Below are 25,454 nucleotides of genomic sequence, written 5' to 3'. Positions count from 1 at the left end.
TGGTGGGCTGTGATGAATTCAGAGTAGTGTCTCTACATGAATCCATGAGAGCAAATGTTATTTTATAGAACACGCTGAAACGAACACAGACGTTTGCTTGTTGAGAACAGCGTATCGAATGTTGGCGTTTACATAAAATGAGTTTACACTGACGTAATTGCCCCGGGGGTTTTTTTGTTGTTTTTTTTTAATTATGGTGATTCCACGCATGAACAATACAGTATTTTTTTCTGCTATAACCCATTAGCTGACAAATTAATAAAACTCATCTCTCACAAAGATAATATATATACATGTGTGTGTGTCTGTATATGAAAAGTACGTCATTTATTAATAAAAACTTTATTAAATTTCTAAAGGAAATGGTATTATGTATAAGAATATAGTTTAAGTACCAGGTAAGATAGGTACTCTGGCACACACTAAACATCTAATACCACCTTTTTGAATCTTTGCAAGGACTGCTCTGAAGTTGCTTTTTATATTAACAGCATTTCATATTTTTTTACAATTTATAGCTTTTTATTTTTATTTTATCTACAACTACTACTCAGTGGTAGTTGTTATTGTGTCTTGTCTCTATGCTGTAACTGCGAAGTAATTTCCCTGCTGGGATGAATAAAGTACTTCTATTCTATATTCTATTAAATAACTGTTTATATAAATTTAGGTAGATATATATGTATGTGTATATAGAAAGAATTAAATCCTCATGAACCGACACTCCTTACCAGTAGGTTGCGGTAACGCGTTTACCTAACGGCTTTTGCCAACCGACAACTAAACTGAAGAAGAGCTGTGATGCTAGCAGCGTTAGCTTAGCTTCCGCTTGGACTCAATCTAGAGAGTTTGACCATCTGCGGGATGAATATGTGAATGTTTACAGTAATGATGTCTTCAGTCCAGCTAAAACGAGACGAGCAGTTAACCGCCTCCGAAGAAACATCCACAGAGTTTCAAGGAATGACCGTGAAGGAGGAAGAGACGGAAGATCAGCGCAGACTGCTGGGTTTCCCTCGGACTCCCCGGTTCACTTCACACCGAAACGGTAGGAAACACAAACGAGGGCAACGTCTCACTGATGGAGGAGGAGGAGGATGCAGGTTTCGGTTTTAAAGCGTTCATTTTTGGGAGACATCAGCGGAAATTAGGCAATGAAGCTGAAGTTCGCGTGTTGTCGTTTCAGCGAAACGGCAATTTGCTTTACTACCGTGAGCATCTTTAGTTTGCTGTAATTTGAAAAGTGCCAAGCTTAAACTCTTGCATTCAGTGTCATTGTGAAGAAAAATAAAAAAAACTATATGATGATATTAATTACCAAACACTGCATAGCATTTTACTGAATATATTTATTTTTTATTAGTCTGCGTTAATGTCCCTGAATAATTCCAAGACAATTTAGATGGATACAACCACAAAAAAGTTGTTTGTTAATTTGTGTTTGATTTTAAATGCATTGTTAATTCAAGTAATTAATTAAAATATTTTAATTTAGGACAAAACAGTTTAACAAATTCAAATCAGATTAGTTTAAGTTCCTTCTAAATCAGAAAGGTGTTGAGGAAACTCGAGGTAAGCCTTTGGTTAGATTATTTTTTTTACAATATAATGGCAAATAATGCATCCAAAAAATAATATTTAAAATTTATTTGATTATTGAGGGTACATTTTGAAATGTAATAATTTAAAATTGTTGCTATTTGTTTTATTTAGTTTTCATTTTATGAAATATATTATTTTTATATAATATAAAATATATATGATATATATTCTGTATTTAATATTTATTTATTTGCTGACCATTTCATTGATTACACGTTGATTTATTTTGTTCTGTAATATTTTCTCCCCTCCTGTTTTCACCTTTGCTACAGATTTGTTTCTATTTTCCCTCATGTTTTGTTTTTCCTTCTGACTCTTTGTAGGAGGTAAAGTGACAAAGCAGTAAGGATGAGGGAAGGGAGTCATTTTCTCTCTTATTGACCAACATCAAGATCTAAGCACTAAGTTGGAAAAGTTCTTATTTTAAATTTTTTTATGAATATGTGCTACTTTATCTGCTTTATTGGGCCATTTAGTTATTTATATTTTTGTTGCCAACAAAGTTCTTTACATGAACAAAGAAGTTCTAAAATGGGGATCGTTTATTGCAGAAAGTTATTCTAGAAAGAGATGAAGCAGAGGTGGAGGAGAGAGGAAAAAAATATGGAGGAAAAGGAACATTTTAAATCAAATAGTTTAGATTATCTGTGATGCCAACACAGCGAAGACAGAAATCATGTGTTCAATTAAACTATTTAGGAATTTTTTCAACAAAGTTGTTACTATTGAGAGAAATGCAGCTGAGAAGGATGAGAATAGAAAAAGGATGAAGATATGAAGCCAAAAGGGAATAGAGAGCCACATATACTGTTATGATGACAAATAGAGAAGAAAATTAAAAGGAACAGTGATTACAAAGGAGGCATTTTTTTTAAAAACCATACCGTAGCTTATTGGTCTACAGTGCATTCAGACTAAATTCCTGTTTTTCCAAAACATTTTAGGATTTAATCCTAAAGTTAGCTACTTATCAATTAAAGTTAAGTGTTTTTTTTTAACCCACAATAGAAAAACCTTCTATTGTGTTTTTCTTTCTAGACGATCTAAAGGATTATGTTTGGAAAGAGGAGGTTTCTTCTGACCAGCAGCTCTGGAAACAGGAGAGGGATTCCAGTTTGGACCAGGAGGAGCCAGAACCTCTGCAGATGACAGAAGAGCAGCAAGAGCCAGAACATCCCTGGACTAAAGAGGAAGTATTGGAGATCTGCATAGGTGAGCATGAAGACCAACTTGAACTGAAGCAGGAGGCTGAAGATACATTTATGGTGACTTCAAATGATGAAGAAAAGAACCACGTTAAACCAGAACCAATCAGGAACCATGTCATCTCTCAGGACTTCAGTGAAGCTGAGACCCAGGATCAAGAAGGAAACTATCATAAAGACTCAGAATCAAAGCAAGATAAAGCACAGAAACCAGAGAAGAGTTGGCTGAAAACCATAAAGAGTAACAACTGTGACAATTCAAAACCCAGAAGGGACATTTTTACTCAAAATAGTAACTTGACCCAACAGTTGAAAGGGCACATAGGTGAGAAGCGTTTTCCATGTACAACATGTGGAAAATGTTTTATAAAAAAAGGACATTTAATAGTTCACATGAGAATTCACACAGGTGAGAGGCCTTTCAAATGTCTTTCCTGTGGAAAAAGCTTCACTAAAAAATCTGTTCTTGATGAACATGTCAGAATTCACTCAGGTGAGAAGCCTTTCTCTTGTATGATTTGTGGCAAAAGTTTTGGCCGAAAATGTAATTTGACTTATCACATGATGCTTCACACAGATGAAAGGCCATATCACTGTGATACCTGTGAAAAAACTTTCAAATCAAAAGTTTCATTGAATGATCATATGAGAATTCACACAGACGAAAAGCCATTTTTGTGCGTGACCTGTGGGGAAGGGTTTATTCGAAAATGCCAATTAATAGTTCACATTCGAACTCACACTGGCGAGAAACCTTTTACCTGTCAGTCCTGTGGAAAAAGCTTCATTACAAAATCTGATTTGAATAAGCATGTCAGAATTCACACAGGTGAGAAGCCTTTTAAATGTCTGTACTGTGGAAAAAGCTTCACTAGAAAATCAGATTTTAATAAGCACATCATAATTCACACAGGTGAGAAACCTTTTAAATGTCTGTACTGTGGTAAAAGCTTCATAAGAAAATCAGATTTTAATAGGCACGTCAGAATTCACACAGGTGCGAAGCTTCTCTCTTGTACAATTTGTGAGAAAACTTTCAATGAAAAGGCTCATTTAACCAATCACATGAGGCGCCACACAGATGAAAGGCCTTTTACCTGTAATATTTGCAAAAAAACTTTCCGAGCAAGAAGTTCATTAACTGAACACATGACAGTTCACACAGGTGAGAAGCGCTTTTTGTGTGTTACCTGTGGAGAACGGTTTAATCGAAAAGGCCAGTTAGTGGTTCACATTAGAAGACACACAGGTGAGAAGCCCTTTCTGTGTGGGATCTGTGGAAAAGCTTTCCATCATAGCCACACCTTAAGAGTTCACTTCATGGCTCACACATTAGAGACTCATTTTCAATGTACAACATGTGGGAAAAGTTATGAAGAAAAAGTACATTTCACAATTCACATGAGAACTCACACAGATGAGAAGTCTTCCTCTTGTACGATATGTGGCGAACAATTTGCTCAAAAAGGGGATTTGTGTGATCACATGAGAATTCACACAGATGAAAGGTCATTTCCCTGTGATACCTGTGAAAAAACCTTCAGATCTAAAGATGCATTAAATAAACACCAGAGAGTTCATACAGGTGAGAAGCCATTCTTTTGTGTGATTTGTGGCAAAGGTTTTTCTCAAAAAGTGCATTTGACTAATCACATGAGGACTCACACAGATGAAAGGCCTTTTCCCTGTAATATCTGTGAAAAAACTTTCAGAAGAAAAGATTTGTTGAATAGACACATGAGGGTTCACACAGGTGAGAAGCCATTTTTGTGCAAGACATGTGGAAAAACATTTTGCCACAGCAGTAGCTTAAAAACTCATTTCATAACTCACACAGATGAGAAACCTTTTCAATGTGTTGCGTGCGAAAAAAGTTAGCTTAGAAAAACACGTTTGATACTTAACATGAGAACTCACTCTAGTGAGTCTAAATGAGAATACTCTAGAGTTCTCACTCTAGTCAGTTCTCATGAAATGAACAATAGTTTTGTATTTGTTGCATTAAATTAGAAACAAAAATGTTGAACAAGTTGTTAAAGTTTCATGCATTTCTTTATGATTCATTCCTGAAAATGTTAAATTAAATTATTTTCTCTGAAGTGAACCTCTTCTTTTACAGATGATATTCTTTATAGTGTTGCCTTTGGGTAAAGTCTTATGTTTGTTGTAAATACAGTAAGTTTGTACTTTGCTTTTGAACAGTGCTGTGAAAAAAATAGAATTATAAAAAGCATATGCAATAAAAATGTAAGACATGTATTTGGTGTCTGGTGCTCATTTACCTCACTAACTGTAGATCTCATTTGTCTGAGCAAATTATATTTAGTGGTGTCAAGCAGGTACTGTTTAACCAGATCTGACTTTTTTGCAATGGAAAATACTTTCAGAGTGAACTGTCATAATGAAAACACAACAAATCCATTTTACAGTGTCCGGATCTCGGCAAGTGATGCTGTTGCACTTTGTGTTAATTGTTTTGAGAAAGGCACTAGCTGTGGTGGAAACCTTAATGGGAGAAAAGCAACTAAGCTACTGAGGAAAAATTGCAGAACTGAAACGTCCTCAGTTGGCAGAACTTTTCCACATTTGGTTACATATGATGTGGAAAAATTACAATAAGGTCACACCTGCTAGTTGTATTGCTATATGTTTATTCTAAGTTCTGTATATGCCCACCAAGTTAAAGCTGTTTGGGCTACATGCACAAGGTTGGACGTTGTTTTTCCCCAGCTGCATGGGAACCAGTCTGATTCCCAGGCTTTGGATCCCTTATCCCTTTGTACAAAACTCATGTGTTGTCTCTGCCTGGCAGAGCTTTCATCCAGACTTGTTTCATTATTGATTGTCCTACAAGCTCTCTGTATTGTGCACAATATATGAATAAACCTGACTGAGTGATTTCACCTGAACAGTGCTTGGAAATAGTTTTTTTTCCATGACACATATTTTAGACTAACAGAGTTTAGCTCTGCTGCTCAAAGTAAATAATTATTTTGAAGCAGGGAAGATGCAACAGGCTAAATGTAATAATTTCTCATATTTGTGTTTTTTTTTGTATTCATTATTTTTTATGATTTCATTTGTTCAAATCAGTGTTTTATCAACAATGATCATTCTAAAATTTGTGTAAATTTTTAAAAAATTTAATTTAGTAAACTTGTAAAATATTAAAACTTCAGAACTTTGTTTACTTTTATTCTGAAGTCCAAAAACCACAGATTTTTTTTCTTCTTAAAAGTTAAACAGCATTGAAGTTGTTTCTATTGTTTAGTTTAAAGTTTGAATTATTGTTTAGTTATAAACTGCTTGGTGAATATGAAATATTAAGAATATTAAATCAATTTTCTGTCACACAGAACTTTTTTATGAGCTCCAAGCACTTCCACTAGAGCGTGTTTCCCCTCAAAGACATAAACCATCATAATAATGTTACACAATTATATTTTTGGCTCTTCCACAGGCAATATTTTATTATCTTTTTCTGACATATTTTGCATGATAGTATCTTGGTCTTTGCGGTCGGTCCTTCAGACCAGTTGGTGGCGGTAACGATCTGTTTAATTGTTTGCTAACCGCCATTACATATCAAGAAGAAGAAGAAGAAGAAGAAGAAGAGCGTTAGCTTTCCTTCTGCTTGCAGTCATTCTACGGCCTTTGATCATCTGCTGGCTGAATATGTGAGTGTTTGCTGTAAAAATGTCTTCAGTCCAGCTTGAACGAGAGTTTATCGACGAGCAGCTAGCTGCTGCTGAGGAAACATTGACGGAGATTAAAGAAATAATCGTTAAAGAGGAAGAGATGGATGATCAGCACCGACTGCTGGATGTCTCCCGGACATCCCTGACCCTTTCACACGGAAAAGGTATTAAATACAGGCGATGCTAACGTTTTAATGCCGTCTGCGATTTTAATGTTATTCTTTTTAGAGCTTTATTAGCGGAGATTATCAACGAAGGTAAAGTTGCCTTTTGATGGTAGCTTCAGCTAACGGCTAACGGTGAATTCACCTAATTTCTTACTGGCATGAACATTTTTAATCCGTTGCTTTTTGAAAGCTATAGAGCTTAGACTTTGTAAACCTAGACAGGATTGTTCCATGTGAATGGCAGAATCTTTCAGACATAGTTTTGTAATTTGTGGCATTTCAATAAAGTATGATTAGTTGGTAGAGACATTTAACTTGACTTAGTGCACCATTGCAACATGCCGTATGGTTGAGCAGCCTTACATTTTGAGGTTTTAAGGAAGTCCAGACTGCTTCAACTAACATTTTCTAACATATTCTTATTCATGGAAATTATACAATTGTCATTTTCTTTGTGCAGATCTAAAACTGCCTCATACTACAGGATGTTGTATTGAATGGCTTGTTAAACTGAAATGTGTTGAGACTAAAATCTTCATCAGATTCAGCTGATTTTAGGACTGAATACTTCTCAAAGCATGTTTATATACATGGATTAAAGTGAGTAGAAACCCACTCTCCTGTTTTGTTTGATTTCCAGATGATCTACAGGAATTTGTTTGGAAAGAGGAGCAGCAGCTCTGTAAGCAGGAGAGTGATTCCAGTTTGGACCAGGAGGAACCAGAACCTCTGCAGATTAAAGAAGAGCAGCAGGAACCAGTACATTCTTGGATTAAAGAGGAAGTATTGGAGATCTGCATAGGTGAGCATGGAGTGCAGCTTGAACTGAAGCAGGAGACTGAAGATACATTTTTGTTGACTCCTTCACACAAAGAAAATGACCACATTGAACCAGAACCAATGAGAGACCAATTAATCTCTGAGGACTTCAGTGATACTGAGAAACAGGATCAAGAAGGAGACCATCAGAAAGACTCGGGATCAAAGCAAGATAACGTGCCGAAACCAAATAACAGATGTCAGAAAACCATAAAGCGTAAAAACTGTGCAAATTCAAAACCAGAAAGACATGGCAATTTGTGTTCTTGTAAGTTATGTGGTGATTTTTTACCTCAAAATAGTAACTTGGCTGAGCACTTGGATTATCACACAAGTGAGAAGCGTTTTCCATGTGCAACATGTGGAAAAAGTTATATAAACAAAGGACATTTAACTGTTCACATGAGAATTCACACAGGTGAGAGACCTTTCAAATGTCTATCTTGTGAAAAAGGTTTCACTACAAAACCTTTTCTTGAGGCACATGTCAGAGTCCACACAGGTGAGAAGCCTTTCTCTTGCACCATTTGTGGCAAAAGTTTTACTCAAAAAGGTAATTTGACTACTCACATGAGGCTTCATACAGATGAAAGGCCTTTTTCCTGTGATGCCTGTGAAAAGACTTTCAAAAGAAAAGATTCACTGAATGAACACATGAGGGTTCATACAGGTAAGAAGCCATTTGTGTGCAAGACATGTGGAAAACACTTTAATCGACGATATCTGTTGATGGTTCACACAAGAATTCATACTGGTGATAAGCCTTTCAAATGTCTGTCCTGTGGAAAACGCTTCACTACAAAACCTGTTCTTGATGCACATGTCAGAATTCACACAGGTGAGAAACCTTTCTCTTGTATGATTTGTGGTAAAGATTTCACTGACAAAGGTCATTTGACCAATCACATAAAGTGTCACACAGATGAAAGGCCTTTTCCTTGTAATACTTGTGGAAAAACATTCAGATCAAAACATTCATTGAAAGAACATATAAGAATTCACACCGGTGAGAAGCCCTTTCTGTGTGTGACCTGTGGAAAAAGGTTTAATCAAAAAAATCAGTTAAAGGTTCACATAAGAAGTCATACAGGCGAGAAGCCGTTTCTGTGTGTGACATGTGGAAAAGGATTTAATCAAAAACACCAGTTAATTGTTCACACAAGAAGCCATACAGGTGAGAAGCCCTTTGTGTGCGTGATCTGTGGGAATGCGTTCAGCGATGGCAGTAGCTTAAAAGCTCACTTCATGACTCACACAAATGAGAAACCTTTCCAATTTGTGACGTGTGGAAAAAGTTTGATTAATAAAAGTCAGTTAACGGTTAACATGAGAACTTACAAGGAAGAGAGGCTTTTCAAATGTCTGTTCTGTGGAAAAAACTTCACAAGAAAATCTGTTTTTGAAGAGCATGTCAGAATTCACACAGGTGAGAAGCCTTTCACTTGTATGGTTTGTGGCAAGGGTTTTACTCAAAAAGGTAACTTGACTTCTCACATGGCACATCACACTGATGAAAGGCCTTTTTCCTGTAATTCGTGTGAAAAGACGTTCAAAAGAAAAGATTCATTAAATAAACACATGAGAGTTCACACTGATGAGAAGCCACAAGAATGCACTTAAGAGGCCTTTCTGCTAGTATGACCTGTGTAAAAATGTCCATGTGTCATTTTAATTAGTAATCCAACAGTTAATTTGAAAACCTGCAACTCAAAAATGTAATATTGTAAACCTTGTAAAAATGTCCAGCATCGCAATTAGAAAAATGTTTAAATCTGTTTCTCTCATTTGATTTAATGTTTAAATTCTTGAGTTTCATCATTTGACTTGGCAAAAAGCCGTTTGCATTAACAATACAAATTTATTTAGAGATGCTAAACTCCTCTAGAAGTTTGAACTTTCTACTTTTTAGTTTCTTTAATGTGCAAATTTAATAACTAGTTTCAGTGCTGCTGCTTTTGATTCTTCGGATGTGTTCTGTACCTTGATAGGTAAATTTGTGTTCTTCATATTTATGTTTTTTGCTGTGGACATTGCTCCTTAAATTAAAACAAAAAAAAAACTTTAATTTTTAATATGGTTTCCTATGAATGACAAATATCTTTTGTTTTCTCACATTTTCAGACAACCTAAAAGAGTAATCTATATTTTGTAATGGTATTAAGGTGAACAGAGCATGTTTACAGAATGTGATTGCAGTTATTATTTTTATGGTCAATGTTTGGTAAATTTTGTTGTTTACTCAAGATAAAGGTTAATTAAACAAATGAGTTTGAACATGTTGGTTGGCTGTCAGTAAGAATTTTTTAAAAATTTCTATAAAGAAACCTGAACACAGTATGGAACAGAAAAAAAACATGTTTGGTGAGTTACTGGGTGTGGTATGCTCCTTTTTCTATTTGGATGATCAGTCACAGAATTATGTTTTGTGTGTTAAATATGTTGTATGGTTGGAGAAAAGGTGAAAAAAGTAATCCTTAATTGTTGAATTGATGCAGAACAGAAAAGGTTAAGAGTAAAGTAATACAAGAATGAATCATTTTACAAAAGTAAACGTTTCAGTTAAAAGAAACAGACACCTCGTGCTTGGTTCTGGGAACCTTTATTCACTCATATCCCAGAAAAAAACAGCACCACCCTTATTTCTATGATTAAAAAAGACAGCATTTAGTGAGTTAAGAGAACGATATTTTCATTTCAGGTTGAATGTATTACAGTGTTGATGTGGGAGCAAATTTATGGTAAATTGTTGTTGAGTTTTTGTTGAATGGGTGAAGTGGTCACCTGTAGTAAAAGGAAAATATGAAATACCTACTTAATCCAGAAGATGGCAGCAGTAGGTGGTGTAAACATTCTTAGACAGTTTCACATCAAAAACAATTGAGTGCATTATACCAGAGTTTTAACTCAAAGTAGGGAAAGTATTTTGGCATACACAGGAGATGTTATTGCAATATTAGATTCAGAACCATGAAAATCAGTTATTTGTTTGGATTCCAGTTCACAGCAGAACAAGGAAATTATTTGGTAGCAGATCAGAGATCTTAATATAAACTGAACATACACCGTACACATGGTGAGCCTAATGATCTGTTACTTATTAATTGTGTTATTGCATATACGTATGATGGTGTTCAGGGAAAATAAGTTGCAGAAAACACAACAAATGAGCTGTGAATCAACTTTGGCAAAAATAGAGATGAAAAATCTATTAAAATATAAAATGAGGTGACAAAAGCAGAAAGACGAGATAAAAAAAAAAATATATTTTCATTTTAGGTAAACCACAATGAAAAATGTGATTACTATAGCGCTCGAGACAATATTACAGTTTCAGAAATATGAGAAACAAAGCAGAAAACTGGTTCATAAGCTATTCTGAAATTAAACCAAACTAGATCAAACTGATTTACATAGAAGTAACTCATTAATTCAGGTAATTTTTTAACTACCATAGCCCAATGCATTTCCATAAATTATCTGTGCACTACCAGCATTTCCCTAAAATTCCAAATTTATGTGAATTTTCTAAGAATTACATTATTTTTGAAAGCTTGAGAAAAGAAACTTAAAAGGGCAAATATTGAATACACAAATGTCATTTGAAAATAAATAAATAAAAAAAATCCCCACTTTACACAAGGAACTCTGCCACCTTTTCTTATCTATTAAAATTCATGGCCAAATAAATCATATAATAAACAATCTGAAACTATTGGAAAACCCTTAGTCATTTTTAAATATTTTTTTCTCATTTATTTATCTATTTTGGTTTATAGATTTTTTTCATTGTCGGTTTGTGTTTTCTTTCTTTTTTTTTCTCACTTGCTTGTGATACTGATGCCGTATTAACTGCCGTACATGCAGTTAATAACGACTGGAAAAAGAAAAGAAAATCAAAAACGTGTCTTGCTGTTGAGCCTCCGGACCAGCTGGTGGCGGTAAAGACCTGATTCGAAGCTACAACGTGATTGTAGCAACGTTAGCTTTCCTTCTGCTTGGAGTTATTCTGTGGGTTTTGATCCATTTATGGGCTGAATATCTGAATGTTTGCAGTCAGAATGTCTTCAATCAAACCTGAACGCGAGTTGAGCAACGAGCAGGAAACTCCTGCTGAAGAAACGGTGACAGAGTTTAATGGAACCGTAAAGAAGGAGGAAGAGATAAATGATTGGGACAGACTGCAGGATTTGTCCAGGACCGCGTTACACCGAACTGGTATGAAACAATGTTACACTATATTATGTGACCGTTGTTTATTACAGCAGGGTGTCAAACTGATTTTGATGTTGGGTTATGTATTCTCTCAAATGGATGGTTGTGCCAGAATAAAACCCACGATCATACTGTTAAAATACTAGTAAATAGCTGTCTAAATGTGATAAATACTTCTTAAAATTAAATAATATTGAGCATTTTCCACATTGATCAATCCACCTAGGACTTTATGATTGTTTTTGCAATCAAAATAACATCAAATTCAGAAACATTTGCAAGACATTTAGCAATATTTGTGCTATAATTTTGATTTCTGTTGTTCTCCACCTTGATCAGACTATAATTTTATAATGTTCAATGTTTTTGAACATTTTTTTGCAGAAAACGTGCGATTAACTCACAATTATACGTTAGTGTGAAAACAGTGCAGCAATCTGTTGATTTTGTATGAGTTTCCTTGATTGTGTAATTGGTAAAAAGTGGAGTGACTGGTTTTAATTTGGCAGCAAACAGTTTAAAACTGCTCTGGTTTGATTGACAAAATATTTAATCACACACTTTTTATCTTGAAGGTTCTATTTATGTTTCCTCCTGATGAAGGTTTTATTTATGTTTTCCCCCGATGTATTTGGCCAAATTAAAAGATATTGTGCCCCCTCACCCCAACATCTCTCCTTTGACCTCCCCACCAGAAATACAACCATTTTTGACATGTTCTGACAACATGTCTCTCCATCTCTCCAAAAAGTCCTGTAAACACCATTACGCATGAGGGAGCACACAGCCTGACTTTGACGTAGCAAAGGCACACAGGTTATGCATGCAGCTGGTGGATTCATGTCAAAATAAACCCCAAAATGCCTTATATCCTTATGACAGGACACGTGTTGGCTGCACATCGGTGGCTTTAGATTTAGTCTCCGAGTTGACCAGTCAAAAATATTCCAGAAAGAATACAGGCATGTCAAAACGAGCTCAAGTCGCTCTCTGGATATTATTGGCTCGGAAAAAGCCATTTCATAACATTATTGGCAGAATACGGTGTCAATCAAAAAGGGGGGGCTCTAGGCTGTCCAATAAGAGCGTCATAATGGACACCAGCAGAGTTTAAACCCTTAAATCTCAGCCCCGGAAAATACAATGGAAAAACAGCACGTGGGCTTTCCAGTGTGGGTTAAGAGTTTAATTAGTTTCCTTTACATCTTCTTGCCTATTTGGTTTTTAGAGCTGCATCATTCTCTTTTGGTTCTGTACTCTACCCCTATTCCTGTTCTCTCTTGCCTAATCTTTTCTTTCTCTCTGTATATCTTTTTTTTAATCTCATTCTAGAATAATTGTTTCTGCAATAAATCAGCCAGTTTTTATAAGCCAGCTCGAGGCATATGCAAGTAATCAGTTGCTTAGGGCCCTGGCACCACTAGGGGGCTCCCAAGAGCATCATTTGTTTTTATTTAGTGGTGACGGATTTAATTTTTTTTCATATTTTACACATCTGCTCCAAATTTTAAAAACAAAAGATGCTAAACTTGCTATCTTGTTACTTTAAATTCAGGATTTGTCTGTGGATGCTTCCAAATCGTGAAAATAATTTTGAACCACTCTTTAAGAATGCAATTTAATTAGAGCATCCTTGCTTTATGCTAATCCTGTAAGGTTAAAATAATTATCGATATAAGCAGTATGGTATAATATAAATACAAATGACACTAACAATAGGAGGCATGTTACACTCATAGTGTAGCCTTGGAAAAATAGTGGGCAAAGAATTAAAATTGGTACTAGTTGCACTGGCAGATGATAACCTACAGAAAGCCTTTCTATGTTTGTTTGCCTTTCTAGATGATCTACAGAATTACATTTGGAAAGAAGAGGCTCCCTTTGACCAGGAGCTCTGTAAACAGGAGACGGATTCCAGTTTGGATCAGAAGGAGCTAGAACCTCTGCAGATAAAAGAAGAGCATCAAGAACCAGGATATCCCTGGACTAAAGAGGAACCATTGGAGCTCTGCATAAGTAAGCAGGAAGAGCAACTTGAACTGAAGCAGGAGAATGAAGATACATCAATAGTGAGTCCAACTCATGAAGACAAGTACCACATTAAACCAGAACCAATTGTAGATCATGTTGTCTCTCAGGATTATAATCAAACTGAGCTCCAGGATTGCAAAGGAAATCCTAATAAAAACTCAGGATCACAGCAAGATGAAGGGCTGAAACAAAATAAGAGTCATCAGAAAACCATGAAGCGCAACAACTGTGTTAATTCAAAACGCAAAAGGGACAAGAAAGCTTGCACAGAAACCGCTGTGTATTCTTGTAAAATATGTGGTGAAGGTTTTAGTGAAAGTAGTAACTTGTCTCAACACTTGAAAAGTCACAAAGGTGAGAAGCGTTTTCAGTGTACGTGTGGAAAAAGTTTTACAAAAAAAGGAAATTTAACAGCGCACATGAGAATTCACACAGGTGAGAAGCCTTTTTCCTGTAACACCTGTGAAAAAACGTTCAGATTAAAACATTCATTAAATAAACACATGAGAATTCACTCGGGTGTGAGGCCATTTAAATGCCTGTCCTGTGGAAAAAGCTTCATCACAAAACCGGCTTTTGCTAAACACGTCAGAATTCACACAGGTGAGAAGCCTTTCTCTTGTACCATTTGTGGTAAGAGTTTTATTGACAAAGGTCATTTGACTAATCACTTGAGGACTCACACAGATGAAAAACCTTTCCCCTGTAACTCCTGTGAAAAAACTTTCAGATCTAAATATTCATTAATTGAACACATGACAGTTCACACAGGTGTGAAACCCTTTTCATGTGAGACCTGTGGACAAGGATTTATTAAAAAACGTCAGTTAATGGTTCACATGGGAAGTCATACAGGTGTGAACCCCTATTTGTGTGTCATCTGTGGGAAAGCGTTCAGCCACAGCGGTAGTTTAAAAACTCACTTCATAACGCACACAAATGAGGAACCATTTCATTGTGTGACGTGTGGAAAACGTTTCATAAGCAAAACAGGTTTAACACGTCACATGAGAATTCACACTGGTGAGAACCTTTTCAAATGTCAGTTCTGTGGAAAAGGCTTCACTCAGAAATCTTTTCTGGATGACCATGTCAGAATTCACACAGGTGAGAAGCCTTTCACATGTGTGATTTGTCTCAAAAGTTTTGGTCGAAAAGTTAATTTGACTGATCACATGAGAAGTCACACAGATGAAAAGGTGTTTTCCTGTAATACTTGTGAAAAAAGTTACAGATCAAAACCGTCATTGAACAAACACATGAAAATTCACACAGGTGAGAAGCCTTTTTTGTGCCACACCTGTGGAAAAAGCTTTGTTACAAAGTCTGAATGTAATAAACACATGAAAATTCACACGGGGGAGAAGCCTTTTGTGTGCAACACTTGTGGAAAAAGCTTTGCCGCTAGCTCTGATTGCAACAAGCACATTAGAATTCACACAGGTGAGAAGCCTTACTCTTGTACCATTTGTGGTAAACGTTTTACTCTGAAAGCTTATTTGCCTCAACACATGATGAGTCATACAAATGAAAGGCCTTTTCACTGTAATACCTGTGAAAAAACTTTCAAAAGAAAAGATTCACTGAATAAACATGAGCGTTTACACAGGCGAGACGCCCCTTTTGTGCAGGACCTGCCAAGCATTGAGCTAAAGTAAAAACTTGAAAACATTTCATCCTTAACACAAATTGGTGTACTGTGCAGAAAAAGTTTGGTCTAACACAATCTAGTACCAGTGTTACCTTCTGCTGTTTCCAGCACTTTTTTTGATTTCCAATTTTGACTTCCAATGATTCTCTTCCTGCTAGAGAGCCCCCTGGTGGTTGAAGAAAAATACACAGAAAAGCCGCACCGGGCTATAAGCTGCATGGTTCAAAGTGTAGGAAAAAAGTAGTGGCTTATGACTAATCCGAAAAATATGGTAGAACTGCAAAGAGCATTTTCGGTAAAAATGTCAAAAATATTCAGTGCCTGGTCGCCATTTACCTAACATACTGTAACCGTAGATTTGAAACGGCTTTGCAAGTATTTCTATAGTGCTGTCTTGAGTATTTTCAGGCACTATCACCAAGATCTGACAGGTTTTTTGCATTGGAAAACAGAGTGAAGTGTCAAAATGAAAATATAAAGTCATTTGACACTGTCAGGATGTTTTGTTTTGATAAAACTGACACACTGTGGAATGAACTACAGATTTTGAGGAATGACTAACTTTTGTGGGTTAACTTTTTGAAGTTGGTAGTAATTGTTTTAAGAAGTGCACTACCTGTGGTGCAAATGTTTGGTGAAAAATGTAACAATGTAACTGAGGGAAAAACTATAAAACCAAAAATCCTCAAAGCCTGCTCTGACTCTTGATGCCTTTTGTCTGATAAACTTGAAGCTAAATCGAACAGAAAACTAATTTTTCTCTCCAGCAAACATATTATTGTATTGCTTATATATATATTAATCTATGAACATGTTTATTGTTTATATGGTACTATAATGACTCTAATCATGATGATTTGTTGGAACCAGATTTTTTTTAGTGGATTTTTATACCAGGTTTTATACCTGTTGCCCTTTGCATGTTCCAAATCGTAATAAACGATTCCTGACAAAGTGTGAAAAAATGTCTGACTGCTTTATTAAGTGGTAATCCAACAGTTTTTATTTTATTTTACAAAAAAGTTGTAAACCTTGTAAACATCAGGATGCCAAAGAGATCAGAAGTTTGTAGTTCACTACTAAGCTGAAGTCCTAAAACCACTGAAACATTTTTTGTCTAAGAGTTTAATGAGATTGAAGCATTTTCATTTGATTTGAATGTGAAATTATTTTAGTTTTATCTTGATTTGACTTGATTCAAAACCTTCTGAAGCATAAAAAAGAGAAATGTATTTCAAGAAATTTTACTCTTCTAGTTCAAACTGTATTTTTAGTAATTTAGCAGTTTTCTTTCTATGTGCACATTTGGCATCAACTAATTTTATTGCTCTGCTCTACTTGCTAAAATCAGGGGAAACTATCCTTACAGTTATTGCATTATTTTCTGCTGTCGGTGTTTTTCATTCTTTTCTTAATTGATGAATCAAACTGGAATAATTTTTTTTTTTTTAAATGCACAGATTGTTAAAGGGAAATTTTAAGAGGATTTTATATGAATTACAAAAGATCTTTCAATTAAAAATGTCAGAGGTTGTTTCAAAAACCTGCATGCAGGGAGCATTTTGTTTTTGTGGTAAATACTTTGTAAATTTAATTGCTTATTTAATATTGAGTTTAACCGGCTGGTGTGACTTTAATGAAACTGTTGTGACAGCATGGTATGAGACATAACTTTATAAAAGTTACATACTGCAGCTTTAATAAAGCTATTAGAATAAATTAAGTAGGGACTAAAATTATTCTGTCCTTCCCTATATTCCAGTCCTGTAATGTTATTATATGATTGTAAGTTTGCATGCTGTTTTATCAATGCATCCTAAAATACTTTAGCTGAGTTTGGGCCACGTTGGTTAATCTCTCTTTTTTTTTTTTCCAATCAGTACTCAAGTGACCAGAGGGGGGCAGAGCAGTTAAACATTGTACTCAAGTAGAGTAACACTACTTAAACATATTTACTTAATCAAGTAAAAGGTAAACATAGCAATCCAAGAAATTACTCTGCGTAAAAAAGCATCTGGGAAAAAGTCTACTCAAGTACTGAGTAAATGATCAAACTAGCAATAATTTAATATTAAAAAATTACATAATCAGACAGGCCAAAATATAAAGTTAAGTGGAAATTTTGGTATTTTTATTTAAGTAACAACAACAACAAAATCAAGCAAGATCATATTTTTCCAAATCAGTTTCTTTCAATATGAAACTGCAAGTGTATCTTTGTTTGATGAGTTTTTGGTTGAATTTTTTTGTTTTTGTTTTTTATTCAGTGTGTACAGAATCCAGAAATTTTACTCAAGTAAGAATAGCGAGACTTTTATAATATGCAGAGCCTCCTGTGATTACTAAGAAGAGGAAGAACCAATAGAGCATAAACTCTCAGAAATATCTGGAAGAAATCCTTAACAGCATTATAACAGCATTATATTTTGCTAATGTAACTAGAAATAAATCCAGAAATAATCATTGTCGGGAACATTTGATTATCTTTAACGCATTTCTTTTACAATCTAATCTAATTAGATTTGAAAAACTTTCAACACAAAGAGGGACTTTCCAAACCAGTTGGTGGCATTAAGACATGATTGGTTGAGCGCCAATAAAAAACAGAAGACGGTAACTGTGGTGCTAGTGGCGTTAGCTTTCCTCCTGCTTGGAGTCATTCCAGAGAGCTATCATTGTGAGTGTTTGGAGTTAGCATGTCTTGGTTCCAGTTTTATCAAGAGTTGATCAACATCAGCAGCTAGACTCTGCTGAGTTTAAATAAATCTTCAAGTCCGAGGAGGACATGGACGATGAGCGCACCTGACACCACGGATCATCTTACACCGAATGTTTGACTGATGACGCAGATTGTGGTTTTAACCTGTTAATTTTGGTACATTTATTAGCGGAAGTACAGAAACTACTAGAGGTTTAAATGGACCGGAGACCGGTGGGGGTTTTTATGTGTGTTGAGGGAAACGTTGGGCTTTGAAAGGGAACCCCGCCATTTCCCTCCCTCAACCGCCAGGGAGTGAACGTGACGGATTTCATTCAAATTCAATTCAAAAATACTTTATTAATCCCAAAGGGAAAATAAATGTTGTTGTAACTCCCCAATTCTTCAAGGAATTATTGTAGATAATTTGCAGGAAAAGTCTGGCTGTTGGCAGGAATAATCTCTTGTAGCCGTCTGTATTACATTAAATCTGAAGAAGCCTCTGACTGAAGACACTCTGCCTTCCCGAGAAAGTCCCATGAAGAGGATGGTCAGGGTTTTCCTTACTCGTCTTTACTTTATGAAGAAAACGTAATCTGTCATCCCCAGAACAGAACCAGCACGGACGGAAATCACAGGGGAAGTGGAAAGGCCCGGACCCCCCAAATCTTGGAAAAGTCTAGAATTGTCCCCCCCAAAGAAATCATAAAAGAAACCTTTGTATTTAAACAATATCAACAAGAAAAGGTGAAAGAAACAATACCTGTAATACCTGTGAAAATCTTTTGAGATATGTGGGAAACTGTTTACGAAAAGAACCAGAATGATTACATATGCGCTCGTACAGGTGAGAAGCCATTTTTTGACATCTGTGGAAGAGCTTTCAGTCAAAATAAAAACTTTTTAAAGCTCACTTCACGTCGCACACGAATCAGAAGCTTTTTCCATGTATGGCCTGCAGAAGAATTTGTATAAAACCAACAGATTTATCATATCGCATGTTAACTCTCACTGTTAATCCACAAGAGTGGCCTTTTCCACTTATGAATTGTAAAAAAATATTAATCTAAAATGTTATTTTACTCATCAGAAACCACCTTGCAGGTTAAAAACCTTTTCTTTGCAGTGTTTGGAAGACAAGGGTTTACTAACAGTTTTAATCCAACTGTTCATGTGAAGCTTACAAATGATAAGGTGTAATATTGTAAACATTGTGAAATGTTAAACATTGGGACGTCAACAAACTGATTTTATAGGCAGGAGTCTGTAGTTTGCTATCAAAGTTAATCTTGAAATCACTGAAAAATGCTCTTGCTGTCAATAAAGTTTAAATTGTTGGTCAGTTTGAACATTCTTGGTTAAAAAGCCTTTTGATTTCTGTGTAGAAAATTATTTAATAAGGTACTATTGTGTTTTCCAGGCAGATAATGCCATTTTATAGCACAGTTTTATCTGTGGTATGGTACCTTCAATTGCTGTTAAAATGCTCAATTTATCGACCATGAAAGAAATAAGACTTTGCCATTTATCGCCTGTCTCTTTAAGAAGTTCCTGATCACCGCCTTCAGCACGTCACGTTTTATTTTACCCTGTATTTTTTTAATGATTGAAAACAGATTAGAAGTTATGATGAAGAAATGATTAAAAATTAGATTAACAACCTTATTGTGAAGGTCATTCAACCACATCTGTGCTAACTCAGAAAACAAATGACCTTTTAAATTTTATTGATGAAAATAATTGGAGTTGTTCTATTAGACTTTAGTTCTTTGTGAGGAAAAAACTAGAAACCTAAAAAGAGTAAAAAAAAGAACTAGATTTAAATGATTTGCTTAACTATACCTCATGAAATAATTATCAGGCAACAATTAATTATCTTAAACTAACCCATCTGTATTACATGACCGTATCATGACGCTGCAGTCCACCTTTCAAGCCAGTTGGTGGCGGTAGTGACATGCAATGTTTCTCAACCGCCAATAAACAAACAGAAGAAGAAGAAATGTGATGCTAGCAGCGTTAGCATTCCTTCTGCTGGTAGTCTGGTCCTCTGTGGGCTGAATATGTCGATGTTTGCAGTAGAAATGTCTTCAGTCCAGCTTCCAGGAGAGTCGGTCAACGAGCAGGTAACTCCTGCTGGAGAAACATTCGCAGAGTTTAATGAAATTATCGTGAAGGAGGAAGAGACGGACGATCAGCGCAAACTTTCCCCGGATTTCACCCCGACACCTCAGATAATCCTACACAGAACGGGTATGAAACACCTCTAATGATGATTCAGGAAGCATGTTACGGTTTTAAAGCGTTCATTCCGGGAGGTGTTTTTTTTTTTTTTTAACGGAAACTAGGCAACGAAGCTAAACTCACTTCCGGCGGTTTAATTTTGAGAATCGTTTAATCGTTTAATGGGCGAATCCGCCGACTCTTGAAACCTGGACTAGATGATTCTACAACAAGGGCATTCAAATCAAGTCATCCAGGTTTGGTGTACTGCAACATTTAGATTTGCCTCTTCAGCACACTGGACTCAGACCCCAAGCATAAACATTTTGTGCAAAACCAGCAATGTGGCAAGAAATACAGAGAGCTCTCTCCTCACATATAGATTAGTTACACACAGACTGATGTTTTAAGTTGTTTATTTATTTTAATGATGATGATTTCTTGCTTACACTTAATTAAAACATGACATTTAAGATTAGAACATTACACCAGGCCAATAAAGGCTTTTTAATGCAGAAATATGGGTTTAATGAAAAGTATGTTTATACCTACTCAAAAGTTATGATATTAATCTGTCAAACATCAGAACCCATATTATAATTCATTGAATATGACTTTATATTTATAAATTTTTAATGAACAAGTTAAAAATAGCAAACTAATTCAATTAAATTCAAGGGTTCCTGCTGACTGTTTCAGATTAAGCAGCCATTTTGCTCGGTGACCATGTGACTTGTTTGATTTATTTATTTCTTCAGTTGCATCTCGACCAAACATGGACTGGACCAGTTCAAAAACTGTGATGGTATAAATCAAATATATAAGATTAACCTTTTTTCTTCTGTACATAAATCGTAATTGTGATATGTCAGTACTTTCCTAACCAGATTGTGGTATTTTAAAGATATGCATGTCTCCCAGCTTCAGCTCTAGGCTGCTATAGAAACTCCTCTCTGTCTCTCACTTGAACTTAACCTGAACTTTTCCAAGTTATCGTAATTTATTTAAATTTTAAATGGTTATAGAAAAATATTTTTGTAGTAATTTGCTTTTGTATGTAGAAATTAATAATTGCATTTCATAACAGGATTTTCCTTCAAAGCCTATTGGATTGAAATATGTTTATGATGAAAGAAAGGTTTTAGCTAATATTAGGACTATGTACAGTGAATGATTAAAGTGAAGTGTTCTTTGTTAAATATACAATAGAAAGTCTTTCTCCTGTGTGTGTTTGTCTTTCCAGACCACCAACTGGGTCATGTCTGGAAAGAGGAGGATCCCTCTGACCAGCAGCTCTATAAACAAGAGACGGATCCCAGTTTGTACCAGGAGGAACCAGAACCTCTGCAGATGAAAGAAGAGGAGCCAGAACATCCCTTGATTAAAGAGGAAGTATTGGAGATCTGCATAGGTGAACATGAAGATCAGCTTGAACTGAAGCAGGAGTATGAAGATACATTTATGGTGACTCAAACTCATGAAGAAAATAACCACATTAAACCAGAACCAATGAAAGATCAAATCATCTCTCAGGACTTTAATGAAACTGAGAATCAGGAGCAAGAAGGAAACCACCATAAAGACTCAGAATCAGAGCAAGACAATGGGCTGGAACAAAATGAGAGATGTCAGAAAACCACAGAGTGTAAAAACTGTGCTGATCATTCAGAACCCAAAAGGTACAGGAAAACTCAAGCAGAAAACTCGGCTCAACACAGGAGAAGTCGCACAGATGAGAGGCCTTTCAAATGTCTCACTTGTGATGAAAGCTTCACTACAAACTCTAATATTAACAGGCACGTCAGAAATCACACAGCTGAGAAGCGTTTTGTATGTGCGACATGTGGAAAAAGACATAATCAGAGATTCCTATTACAGGTTCACATGAGAACCCACACAGGTGAAATACCTTTCAAATGTCAGTCCTGTGGAAAAAGCTTCCCTAGAAAAGAGCATTTGGCTAAACACACCAGAGTTCACTCTTGTGGCAAAGGTTTTACTCCAACAATGCATTTGACCACTCACATGAAGCTTCACACAGATGAAAGGTCTTTTCCCTGTAATATCTGTGAGAAAACTTTTAAAAGCAAAAAATTATTGACTAGACATATGAAAGTCCACACACATGCGAAATCCATTTCGTGCGTGACCTGTGGCAAAAGATGTAGTCACAAACATCAGTTAATGAGTCACATAAGAAGTCACACAGGTGAGAAGCCCTTTTTGTGTGTGACCTGTGGAAAAGCATTCAGCTATAGTTGTTGCTTAAAAACTCACTTAATAGTTCACACACGTGAGAGACTTTATCCATGCCAGACTTGTGGAAAAAGTTTTATGAGAAAAAACGATTTAAGAGTTCACATGAACTCTCACACAGGTGAGACACGTGTCCAATGTACCACGTGTGGAAAATATTATATGGACAAAAATAGTTTAGCACGTCACATGAGAAATCACACAGGTGAGAGACCTTTCATATGTCAGTCGTGTGGAAAAAGCTTTACCCGTAAAGTTATTCTTGATCAGCATGAGAGAATTCACACAGGCGAGAAGCCTTTCTCTTGTACGATTTGTGGCAAAAGTTTTAATCAAAAAGCTTCTTTGTCTCATCACATGTTGCTTCACACTGGTGAAATGCCATTTTCCTGCAACACCTGTGGAAAATCCTTCAGATCAAAACGTTCATTGAATAAACATGAGAGTTCACACAGGGAAGAAGCCCTTTTGGAGAAGCATTCAGCAACAGCTTAAAAGTTCACTTCATAAAAATGAAAAGCCTTTTTAATGTTGAAAAAGTTGCACAAACAAGACAGAATTGAGAGTTTTGAAAATCTATTTCCAATAGTACGTATGTCCCAATAAAGTACATTGTTAGAAGTTCTTGAGTACCGTGGTTAATGAAGATTAGTAACATAGATGGAGCTGTTCTGTTAGACCTTAGTTCTGCTTTTAACCTATTTGATTGTGATTTTCTGTTAGATAAAACTAATGACTAAAATGTTTATTTGTATACTTGTACATTTAATTCCTTCTTGCTAGTTATGCTTCTCAACTAAAGCGATACTTTAAAATAGCAGTTTTTCATTTCTAAAAGAATCGTGTGCAATTCCACAGGGCTGTTGCTTAGGACCTTTACTGTTTTCCATTTTCACCAGTGACTTGCCTTTTATCTCATCACTAACGCTGTCTTATCTCACTTGCAGTATTGCAACATTTGGTCCAGAGAAACATCTAAACAAACTACAATTAGTCCAAAATGAGGCAGCACTTTTTGTATAAACTGTCCCAGATATGAAAATATTCCTGGCATGAACAGAGCATTAGGTTGGTCATTGGTGAAAAATAAAACTAAGACTTAGAAATATTTTTGTTATTCTAAAATATTAAATGTTTTGTATGGTGAACTTTCATTTTTCGATATGGTGTTTTTGAATTGAATTTTAAACATGTTAATATACAGCTTAAATTTGGTGTGTTGTGTGAACAATTTGAAACTGCTGGAATATTCAAGCTGTCTTCTGTTCATTTCAATTTGTAATCCTTTACATTTTCTTGTCAACTTGATGACAAGTGACATTTTGTTTTTCCTAATGAAGTTTGACAGAAAAAAAAGAATATGTAATGTCTAGAAAGGAAAAGCCAGAATGAAAGAAGAGAATAAGCCTTGAATAAAAAAAAATATTACAATCTTATAATTCTAATAATAAAAAAAATGTTTGAAGTAAACCATAAGATAATTTGTTTGTATTTAATGGTAACTTTGTTAATTAATAATATGGAGTCCCCTAAGAGATATGGGACAATTTTTTTCTTTTGTGTTCCTTTGCAATAAGCAAACACACCTTGGCCTATCCTAAAGAAAAATATATAAAACTTCAGATATCTCACAAACAATGTTAACAATAGATGGTAAAACGTTATAACAGAAAGTTTGATGGCCACCCTAAGAAAGATGCTCAGTATTCAGTTATGCTGCAGGAACTGATCAGTACATTATTGCAATAGAATGCAAAACCTTTTGCAAAGTAGTGCAAAAGAAAACAAAATCCTCTATGCCTGCTAGGGGGTTCTGTTGTGTAAATGCACCACAAACAAAGCTATGGGCAAAATGCAAAAAAAAACAGCCAAACATGGGCTTTCCATCTGTTTCCATCCCTTATAAGATATAAATAGAAACTTTCCGTAAGAAAGAAAGAAAAAGAAAAATTACATCCAAACTATTTGGACTATTTCTGAGTTATTTTCACAGGGTAATAAGGTCATCTGACAGTTTTGATTGTGGTTTTTTTTTGTTGGTGGGCTGAATGGTTAATAAAGGGCCATTTTCATGTGCTGTTCCATCTAAACCCTAAAACAAACAGACATAGACATGCAGGGAATAAATTGATTTTCAGTCAGTTTTTGCACCAAACAGTTAACAATACATAAACACGTTCTCACTGTATACAAAACAGACCAGAGTGTATTTGCTTATTACAAGAGAATGCAATACTTTTAAGAAAGAACACAAAGGAAAAAAAAAATCCTCAGTGAATCCTGGCGGGCTTCATAGTTAAAACGGCCCTGCCCGTCGATTTGTATTGAACACTTTGTAATGCAAGCACCAAAAGAAGCATTAATAACAAGATGGAGGCCGGAATAAGCCATCTACTGCTTCATCTTTTTCTACCACATGCTATGAGAGATGCATAATAAACATTTGGAATGTAAATTTTCAAAAAATGTTTTATTTCTTTTTTTTTTTTACATTCTGTGATTGTAATGGCCACAAAAATCGTAATCTCTTGTACAGCAGTGACTGGATTTAATTTAGATTTTGTTTTCAAATGCAGGTGTTGCAAATGGAAGAAATGTGTACATGTACATTTGCAAAAATATATTTTATAGTTACATGTGTTTTTAGTGTAAGCTTGGCAGGATTTTGTTTATTGACATACTAATAAATTGTAATGAACATATTAAAAGACTTTTATTGAACTACATCAGGTTAAAATGTTAAATAAAAGGTTATTTGAGTACCTGCAGTCCTACAATATTGTAATAGTTTTAAAACACCCAGTATTGAAAACACAGTAACCCCAAAAGCTCACTGTGTTTTCAGGTAGTTGTTTCTGCTAGTTGTTGAAATTTTTGTTCAAATCATCAGAG

The 25,454-nt window shown here is 35.4% G+C and overlaps 3 protein-coding genes across 3 annotated transcripts; all 3 read left to right on the top strand.

Annotated features, from left to right (window-relative positions):
- Positions 1 to 802: 802 nt before the first annotated feature.
- LOC102223944 (oocyte zinc finger protein XlCOF6-like) lies at positions 803 to 5,438 on the top strand. Its single transcript, XM_023344623.1, has 2 exons — positions 803 to 1,048; positions 2,641 to 5,438. The coding sequence occupies exons 1-2, from the start codon at positions 877 to 879 to the stop codon at positions 4,683 to 4,685; spliced, it is 2,217 nt and encodes a 738-aa protein (XP_023200391.1). The 5' UTR covers positions 803 to 876; the 3' UTR covers positions 4,686 to 5,438.
- Positions 5,439 to 6,417: 979 nt separating this feature from the next.
- LOC102223680 (gastrula zinc finger protein XlCGF57.1-like) lies at positions 6,418 to 9,745 on the top strand. The gene is made up of 2 exons (XM_014474258.2): positions 6,418 to 6,669; positions 7,313 to 9,745. The coding sequence occupies exons 1-2, from the start codon at positions 6,504 to 6,506 to the stop codon at positions 9,109 to 9,111; spliced, it is 1,965 nt and encodes a 654-aa protein (XP_014329744.1). The 5' UTR covers positions 6,418 to 6,503; the 3' UTR covers positions 9,112 to 9,745.
- Positions 9,746 to 11,460: 1,715 nt separating this feature from the next.
- On the top strand, positions 11,461 to 16,328 carry LOC102223429 (gastrula zinc finger protein XlCGF57.1-like). Its single transcript, XM_023344626.1, has 2 exons — positions 11,461 to 11,706; positions 13,546 to 16,328. Exons 1-2 carry the CDS (start codon positions 11,535 to 11,537, stop codon positions 15,390 to 15,392), a joined length of 2,019 nt encoding a protein of 672 aa, XP_023200394.1. The 5' UTR covers positions 11,461 to 11,534; the 3' UTR covers positions 15,393 to 16,328.
- Positions 16,329 to 25,454: the final 9,126 nt, after the last annotated feature.

This window comes from Xiphophorus maculatus, chromosome 13, assembly GCF_002775205.1.
Source record: "Xiphophorus maculatus strain JP 163 A chromosome 13, X_maculatus-5.0-male, whole genome shotgun sequence".
Classification (NCBI taxonomy): domain Eukaryota; kingdom Metazoa; phylum Chordata; class Actinopteri; order Cyprinodontiformes; family Poeciliidae; genus Xiphophorus; species Xiphophorus maculatus.
Note: the sequence above shows the minus strand (reverse complement) of the source record. Positions and strands in the feature narration are given on the sequence as shown.